Source organism: Telopea speciosissima, chromosome 1 (genome assembly GCF_018873765.1).
Source record: "Telopea speciosissima isolate NSW1024214 ecotype Mountain lineage chromosome 1, Tspe_v1, whole genome shotgun sequence".
Classification (NCBI taxonomy): Eukaryota; Viridiplantae; Streptophyta; class Magnoliopsida; order Proteales; family Proteaceae; genus Telopea; species Telopea speciosissima.
The window spans coordinates 66853038-66862466 of NC_057916.1; the positions used below are offsets into that span (position 1 = coordinate 66853038).

Below are 9429 nucleotides of genomic sequence, written 5' to 3' on the forward strand. Positions count from 1 at the left end.
CCTTAATGGTTCATCTTCTTCCTTTCTTTCTCTCTTTTTTCTTTTCCTTTCTTTTCTTTTTTTTCCAATACCAGTGGTTGAGATCCCAAACATGCACACAACCACACTCACAACTTACTAGGACATGGCAACCACACACATACACACAAGAACACACATGCACACACATGCAAACATAAACACAAGTAATAGGATCGCCTCCTCTTCTCCTTATTATTTTCATTCTTTTCTCTTCTTTTCTCTTCTTTTCTCTTCTTTCTTACTTTTCTTTTCAGTTAGTAGCTGTGGTGAGGCCACTTGAACCTCAACCAAGCACCCAAACACCACAAACACACACACTCACACACTCATACATACAGCCTAATGGGCAGCCACATAAACACCCAAAGACACACACACTCTCGCAACCACTTGGGCAGCAACACACATGCACCTGGACTTACACAACCCACACACGCATATCGGTCTCTCTGTGCGGCCAAGCTCCTCAGCCCCACGATCTAGGAATTTAACCGGGGCTGATTATAGCCCTTTGATTCAAGCATATTACCATGAGGTTTTATAGTCGAGGTTTCCAAAAGAATACGACAATTGTGGCAAAGGTAGATGGACCACAAGAAAGGCCATTACTTGGGAATGACCAAAGTCGGTCTCGGTTCAATCATTTCTGAGGTTCATTATGGAAATAAAATGGAAAAAAAAAAAAGAGAGCATGAATCATATTGCTCATATCAATCGAAAATATTGGTCAAAATGAACTCGGAATTGCATGAGAAATGAAGACTTGAGATTATACATTCAACAAAAGTAACTATGAATCAACAAGTCGAATTCCTTCAATGAGAATAGCCATTCGATGGTCTCGCTGGCATTTGCCATGCCGGACCAAATTCAGTTCCATTGTCCACAAAAATTCAATTAGATGAGAAGAAAATGGAGAACTAGGTAAAAACACATGAATCGTCTCCCATAGCTAATACCCTAAACATGAATTTCCAAAATTTTCTCCAATCGAATCTCATAATCAAATAGGACAGAAGGCCCAAGAATTTAATCAACTAAAATGTAATTTGAGGAAGAATCTTACTTAGGAATGAAGAAAATCAAGGGAAAATAGGTTGGATGTTCACTAAAAGATAATTCGCGACCAAACACTCGTGAACTGAAGCTCCAAGGGCATCCGCGGTGAATCTCTATTGAATCAACGACTTAAGCATTTCGCAGAGTCGGGTCCCAGATCTGGTTTGAATCGAGCAAAACCTCGATCATTCCAATCAAAAAACCTTGAAGAAGAAAGCCTCAAACTCCTTTTCTTTCTACTCTCTCACGTTCTCTATCCTTTTCTTTCTCTCTCACTCACGTTCTCTCTCCATTTCCCTCTTTCTCTCTTTTCTTTTCTCTCCCACCTTTCGATTTACCTTCTTTCCCACTTTATATTTGCCCTAAATCTCACTCCCACCTCTTGTATTTGTCGGGAGCGGTGAGAGACGAGATCACGGGCACTGCGGTCGCCGTAGGCAAAGAGGAGATCACACCGCAGAGAAGTCCGGAATAGTGAGAGAGTTGACAGCTCTCCGCGCTTGATAGAGGAAAAGAGTGCTGCTCCTGAGTTTGAAAAGATTTTTAGAAAACTTTGAGAGAGAGATGTAGAGAGCGGGGAAACAAAAAGGTTTTAGAGAAAGAGACGGGAAGCGGGAAGTGAAAACAGTTTTGGGTTTGGAAATCTATTATTTTATACGGCGTTTGTTTAAAAACGCCGTTGTATTGTAACATACAACGACATTTCTTTGAAAATGCCGTTAATAAGAATATTAAATCACCCTTAACGGTGAGCTACGGTGGCACTTGTTAAAGAAAACGCCGCGGAAACTAATTTGTTTAACGGCAATTGTACACAAACGCCGCTATATACTCATATATGACGACGTTTGCATCTATACGCTGTTAGACCTTTATATATCACGGCATTTTAAGAAAATGTCGATATATCTTCATATATGACGACATTTGTAAAAAATAGCTCAACCCAAAGTGCCGCCGTTGCACCAATTTCTTGTAGTGAATAGGGATATGATTAATCTGACTCATTGTATTGCATCTTTTGCTTTTTTTGTTGATTTTGCATTTTTGAACCATTGTGCCCCCCTATGGATTCTATAGCTGTGTTTTGTTTAGTTTTTCAACACGATGTTTGTTTTAGAAAGAAGGGAAATTTTTTTTTTGGCCACAAGTAAGGGTATTCTTGTACCTCTGTGTCTATCTCTCTTCTATTCATATGAAATGACTTTGCTAGTCGCTACCCTCCTATATAGGATACTATTTTGTCGCTCTTCCTATGCCACTTGCTCATAAAACTCTCTCCCAAAAGGAGGGAAAAAATATACAAAAAAAAATCATATCTTAGATTGTAGTGCTTTTGGACTAAAACTTACCCATCATCCAAGGATAATGTGAAGAACAAGACCTCGGCCAAGAGTCCAAGACTACATCAAGTTTATAAATCTTAGAATTGCAGGGATCAGTCCTTATCAATTCTAATTCTACACTAAGTCAAATCATACCAGAATCGATGGGACGGTCAGAATATATCAGCTGGACGTACTCACCCTGACGTAGTCTACTTAGTTCAGAGTCACTATGCATAGAATTGAGTTTACACAAAATTGATTGTTGACTCCACCGATCCAACCAATTCTAATCCGAGTTTTAAAACCATGGGTCGGATCCAAACTTTTGTGTAGACTTACCCAAAGAACTCACCATGGGAGAATGGGTGTCCTCTTTGGGCCAGTCCACTCCACATTGACTGCCTGTTCATAAAAGCATAAAAAAAGATGCCATGTGGCAAAAAGTGTTCCACCAAGATATTCTTCCTCTCTAGGGTTGATTCTCACCTAGATACGTCTGACGTCTAAGGTTGTTAAATTATAATTGAAACAAAAGAAAAATGGACTGAGTAAGATGAATCGAATTGAACCAAATAAATTCGGTCCAAATTCAATTATGGAATATAAGAATCGAATAAATTTGGTTTCAATTTAGGAAATAATGGTTGAACCGAATAGATCTAAAACTGAACCAAACCGGCTCGGTTTGAGTATCAAAATTTAAATACTCAATTTGGTTTCAGTTCACACTAGTACACTCTTGGACCGAATTCCCCCAAGTTAAAACTTTTGAAAGCATTACTTAAAAAGAATCAAATATTTCCAGTTTACTTGCCATTTTTTTGCTCTCGTTCCAACAAATTAATAGTGATTTCTGCGTTACTCTCTCGGTAAATTAAGACTCTTTTTTTAGATATAGCTGTTCGGCCTGATTCTGTACCATAGATATTTTAGATAGAAGATTTGACTCCAATAGTTAGACCCTTCCATCTGATCACTCTCACCTGCAATTCTTCTTGGGACATCATTTGAATCTGATAAATTTTTATTCTTGTGATCATGTTGTTTAGAAAAATTATAATCATAATTTTGTAACAAACCTAAAATTATTTATTACTTTTTTGATGTAATCCTGATTTTATTTTTCAAATCAAAGATATAATTGTAATGTATAGTGAGATTTCCTTTTTTTTCAATAAATAATCTGTGGAAGACCAGTAAAACTTCTACTTTTAGAAGCAACAAAGCACCTCAAAATCACTACCCCTTTGTATTTCGTATCTTTAGTTTCCAATAATATGAAATAAAATAATACTTTATAAGCCAGTGTTAATTGTCTCTACGGATTCAAAGTTGTTCCAATTCTCCTCCATTAATTCCTGTGGTGGTTCATCTCTGGGTAAGTACCATTCTTCTCTTCTTCAAGTTCATTAAACATTGCAATTTAGTTCTTTAAATCACTTTTTTTTTTCTATTGCTATGCATTAACTGTTCATGATTCATTCTTGAACCAATAACTTGATTTCTCCTGTGATTTGTTACTTTTTTTTTTTTTTTTCCAACTGAAAGGATAAACTCAGATTCAAAATCTAAACTACAAACTTAGTTCATCACTCCCCTAACTGGGGAATTATACAAAAGATGAAAACCTCATTACGGGTTCAAGGAGGAACTGCTGCTCCCGCCATTTTCCTATTTCTAATTTTATTTATGGATAATAATAAAAATAGCAGGACAACCCAAAAAACTTCATCAGTACTAGGTAGTCCTTGACATGGCCGGAGAGTCTCAGATACACCTTCTCCATTAGGCAGATTCACCCGTGTATGTAGCTTCTGAGTTTGCCTTGCACCTCTTCAGGAAGCAATTAAGCCCGTGCTTCTTCGACATTCTCTTTTTTCCCTTTCCATATCATCAGTGCACCGTGCTGCAGACCACGTCCAAAGGAGAATGATGGAGTCCATGGTTTCTTACCCTGAAGCTTATTCATGGCATTGAGGTACAGAGATGCTTCCTCCTCACTCATTCCACCGGACAAGAACATCACACCAGGAACTGCAGGAGGGCACTGTTCGCTGCAAGGCCCGCACTGTGTACTCTGCCACCAACTCTGGAGATGCCTTCTTGGCCTGTTTTCCAGGGATCGATCACCATGTTAATTGGGTTTCAACAGACTACCCTCTAGCTAGCAGGAGATGGTGATCATTGATCAGTGCCTTGTAGACCGCTGCAAGAACACGTACTCAGTTACATCCGCACACATGTCAATGCCATGAGCACCCTCGACGACTTGGATATCTGCCTCAACAACTGGAACCAGGCCATTCTCTTGGCAGATAATGGCAGAGCGTGCCAAGGTATTGGCATTCTCATGGATGGCTAGTGGAGAAGGTTCATTAGGACCAATATTGAACACGTACACCATGCCATTTAGCAAACCAATGTTACGATTCTTGAATCTGGGAAGGGATTCAAGAACCCAAACAGAGAAAATCTCACAAATTCGAGTCAGCGAGGGACTCCTAAGAAGAGGGAACTGAGAGACAAACTAAACTAATTTCTTCATTCTTTTCATACCTCATGAATGCAACTAAACTAATTTCTTCATTCTTTTCATACCTCATGAATGCAAGAAAATCCCTTTTATAGGGGTAATACAATCAAAGTAATAACAACCTAACTAATCGACTAATCTAATCATATCCCCTAATTCCACATTCATAACAGACACCGACTTCATAATACTTCTGGCAGCGCTGAGCAAGTCCATCAAGTCCAGTTGTGGTGGCCTCACCATTGGTGCCATAAAGCTCAACATATCCTTGCCAGACTTAACGCCAGGAAGAACTCCTGCTTCCTTCAAGACTTCGACAAAAGGCTTACCATCGGCGGGTTTCTGGAAAACGCCCTCGTCATAGAGGATTGTACCACTTAGATATTGGAGAGCACCAGAACAGCATAAGTAAAGTTCACGTAGTGCCTGCCTGTTAGGCTCGGTGTTCTCGACATTGACGCTTGCTAGACGCTTGCCAACAGTCATATATAGTGGACTCAACAGCAGCGAGGTTATCCTTTCCAGGTGGCAAGGAAGCCAGCATTGGCAATGAGTTCATCATGGTACTTCCCCTTGTAGCAAGACATGTTTGAGATGTGTAAGCTAAGAAAAAATTACTTTTCCTCCAAGAAAATTTGCAGAGAGAAAGAAGATGAATAGGGATTAGTTACTTAATTATTCTTTGTTTTTTGCTTTATTTTACTTCGTTTTCTCCTCCTTTAAACTTGTTGATGATTGATGATCTATATATATATGTAATTAATAATACAAAACTATTTCTCTCATGCATTAATTGATTTGATCATGTTGCGAGGCTGCCCAACATGTGTCTTCTTCTCTCCTCCCATTTGGAAAAATACTCCCTTGCCATCTTATGTTCTGAACTGTGATTGGTGTATGCCACTAGCTTAGCGAAAGCTTCACACATCTATGTTTTTTGTTCTGTTTTCTTTGGTTTCGCAGAATTGACAGTAACATGGAAGAGGAGATGATAAGTACTATTTCAAACGGGTTGAGAATTACCAATGTTAATAACATTGGAGAACGGTCTGATTCAAATAGCACTACAAACCCACCATGTCTGGCAAGAAGGACGCGTCAAAGAAACGAAAATCCATCGTCGTCTTCCTACCCAAGATTCAAAGGGGTAGTAAAGCAGCAGAATGGTCATTGGGGAGCACAAATTTACGCCAATCACCAAAGAATCTGGCTTGGCACTTTTAAAACTGAGAATGAAGCTGCAATGGCTTATGATAGTGCAGCTATCATACTCTGTAAAGACGATTCTCATCGTAATTTGCCATGGAATGCCATCACAGTTCAAGAACCTAACTTTCAAAATCTCCACACTAATGAAGCAATTCTGGGAATGATCAAAGATGGGTCTTACCAATCAAAGTTTATGGATTTCATAATGACCCAAAATATTGGAAACAACTACAACATCACTACAGGGACTAATCAAAGGAGCCAGAGAAACGAACAGGGTATCCTGTATCATGAACTGTTTCAGAAGGAATTAACACCAAGTGATGTTGGAAAGCTTAATAGGCTTGTAATTCCAAAGAAACAGGCAATTGCATACTTCCCTGAAATTCATCTTGAAGTAATTGGAACAGAAGAGCGCCGAGATGATGATCATCTGTATTTAACTTTTTTCGATAACCAGAATAAGCCATGGAGCTTCCGTTACTGTTATTGGAAAAGTAGCCAAAGTTATGTCTTTACTAAAGGCTGGAATAGATTTGTGAAAGACAAAAACTTGAAGGCTAACGATATCATCACTTTTTATTCTTGTGATTATAGAAACATTCATTCTGGAGAGCTTCACACATACTTTATGATCGAGACGGAGTCCAAGAATAGAAATGATGGACATGGAGGAGGAAGTAGCAATTATCTGGAGTTGCAGCATGGTCTGGAACAAGGCATGATTAGAAGAGAGGAGATAGTTAACAAAGGTATTAGACTATTCGGCGTAAATATTATTGGTTAATGAAAAAGATGGAGAAGACATTTAACCTAAGCTTCTTTCTAGTGAAGTCCTTTCCTTCTTCTTCTTCTTCTTCTTCCTTGTCTTTTCTTTTCTTTTCTTTTATTTGAGTCAAAGCCAAGAGCTTATATATGTTTTCTCTTCAAAGAGATTCTCAACCCTAAAACTCTTATGCTGTCAAGACATTGATCTTCAGTTTTTTTTTTCAAATAATGTTTTGTGAAAATCATATTTGATTGGGGCATCTTAATTAATCTTCCAATCATGTTTTGAAACTTGTATGATTAAATGATGAGTTGCAATGACTACGAGGTTATGAGACAGCAAAAGCAGGATCATGCATGCTAGTTCTTGGTTTCAGGTATTTAATTCAAACTAATAAAAAGAAGCTGCTTAAGTTTTAGGAATAAGATACGTGAAGGAGGAATCCCATCATATCACCACTACCATAAATCCCATCTGATTTGATTAAGGGGGTGAGGGGAGCTTATGATGACACATGAATGTATTAACTCTTTTGCAATACATGTTATGCTTATTTGATTACACTCTTACCTCTTATTAAAATTAATAGAGGAAGGAAAAATTAAGCCTGATTTCGTATGATTTCTATTTCAATTTCGGGGGGTGATTTCTATTTCAGAAATTATTTGGTTCGATTTTTGCATTTTATTTTAATAAAATAGAAATCAAGTGAAATAGAAATTCTGAATGAGCATATGGTTAATTTGAGGGGCAAACTAGTGATTTCATGTAAAAATTAAAACACCACCCTTCTTCTTCTCCTAATAGTCTCACCACCACCATTGTCACCACCCACCACCGCTACCATCATCACCACCATCGCCATTGCCACCACTTCAACGCTAACACCATTGCCACCACCACCACCACCAACACCAACACCCTTCCCAAAGAAATATATAGAATCTATTCTCAAATATTGAACTACCAAATGGATTTTTTTTTATTCTTGAAATATTTCATACTGATACAACCAAAACAAATTAAATTTTTTACCAAAAAATGATTTGTTGACTATTTCATGAAATTAATTCGAAATTGAAATAGAAATCATACCAAATCTGGCCTTAAGTCATCCTAGTCATTTAGTAGTAACACTTAAAGTGGACATGCAGTCACTAAAAGTATTGCATCCAAACACCCTCTCTAGTTCTAACTAGGTCTCGGGAAGCCCAAAACTTTGCTTTCTTACTTGCATTTCACCGTTTTTAACTTGCTTCTCCAATCAAAGACCATGAGAGTAATCCCTTATGCTCTATTGATCACAATCATGATCTACTATGTCTACTGCAGTTTTTATCTAGAGTTGAGTAATTTCTCTTGCATTTTGTAGCACCCTATTATCCTTAATTTTAGAATGTTTTCATGACATCATACTCCATTTGTTTTCACGTAATAATGTGGAAAAAGAAAATTTTCCTTTAAAATAGGATTTTTCCACTAATTGTTTTAGCTTAAAATGGGGGGAAAATGAAATAAAAAAAGATTGAAAATTTCAATATAATTAAAACATAATTTGTTGGAAAATTTTTGAATGAAACAAACAAGGCCAAAAGTTAGGGAGACATTTTCTAGGAAAAAAATTTTAATTTAGAACAATTGACATGGTATTTGATCCATTTTGTTATTCATCAACTCAGTCCCTATCAAGCCCAACTCAATCTCTTGGTATGTCAAGCAATTTTCAACTGTTAGTTTTAAGTATCCAAAGTAGCAAAAACACAATGTTAATGGAAATTTAGAATAGAACTCCCTTATAAAATCCAGTCCATTCATTGATGGCATGGGTCTTTTATTATATATCCTTCAAAAAGGATGAGGCAAGTTGCAATTTGGTGCTATGTAAGGAGAAGGGTATTTATGAAAATAAAAGGGACAAGTGTTGGCTCTTACATTGTACGTTCCGGGGAACATCAGAGCAAAGAGGATCTGAACTCACATATGTCATAAGTGTAGTCTGATGGCTTAGGTAATCAAGCCAAGTCGGTTCAAAATCTAAATGGACTTAATACTTGAAGCCCAAATTTGAACCAAAATATCAAACAGGAATCAAGTCCAATGAGCCACACCAATAGGCTACGCCCTAGTTCCCTATAGGGGTGAGTGGATGGAAACAATCTAGCTAGTCCGGTCCTCCATTGCTGGCCCATCTTTTTTCTTTTGGAAAGAAAGAAAAGATTTTATCAAGAAAGACAAGATTTTATCAAGTATCCAAGAACTAAAGTAGGGGTGCAAGTTTGGCCCCGACCTTGTGACCTCCTTCTCCTCCTTCTTCTTCCTAGCCTGGTCAGCCCATGCATCTCCCTTTCCTAGCCTGACCAACCCATTCATCTCCCTTTCTCAGCTTGGCCAACCCATGCATCAAGGCTAATCAAGGTCAGCTCGGCCCGACCCTAAGGGCAGGTCAGGGTTGGATGTTTCTGGCCCAACTGATTCAAGGCCAGGTTGGGCCTAGGCCCACCAGCTAAGGG

General features: G+C 38.1%; 1 protein-coding gene and 1 pseudogene across 1 annotated transcript; one reads left to right on the forward strand and one right to left on the reverse strand.

The window, feature by feature from the left end:
• Positions 1–4193: 4193 nt before the first annotated feature.
• Positions 4194–5580, reverse strand: LOC122644067 (annotated as a pseudogene).
• A 337-nt stretch (positions 5581–5917) lies between these two features.
• Positions 5918–6937, forward strand: LOC122653234 (AP2/ERF and B3 domain-containing transcription factor At1g50680-like). The gene has a single exon (XM_043847194.1). The coding sequence runs from the start codon at positions 5918–5920 to the stop codon at positions 6935–6937; it is 1020 nt and encodes a 339-aa protein (XP_043703129.1).
• Positions 6938–9429: the final 2492 nt, after the last annotated feature.

Excerpts from the sequence above, each read along its gene's own strand:
- LOC122653234 (XM_043847194.1), top strand. The coding sequence starts at position 5,918 with ATGGAAGAGGAGATGATAAGTACTATTTCAAACGGGTTGAGAATTACC.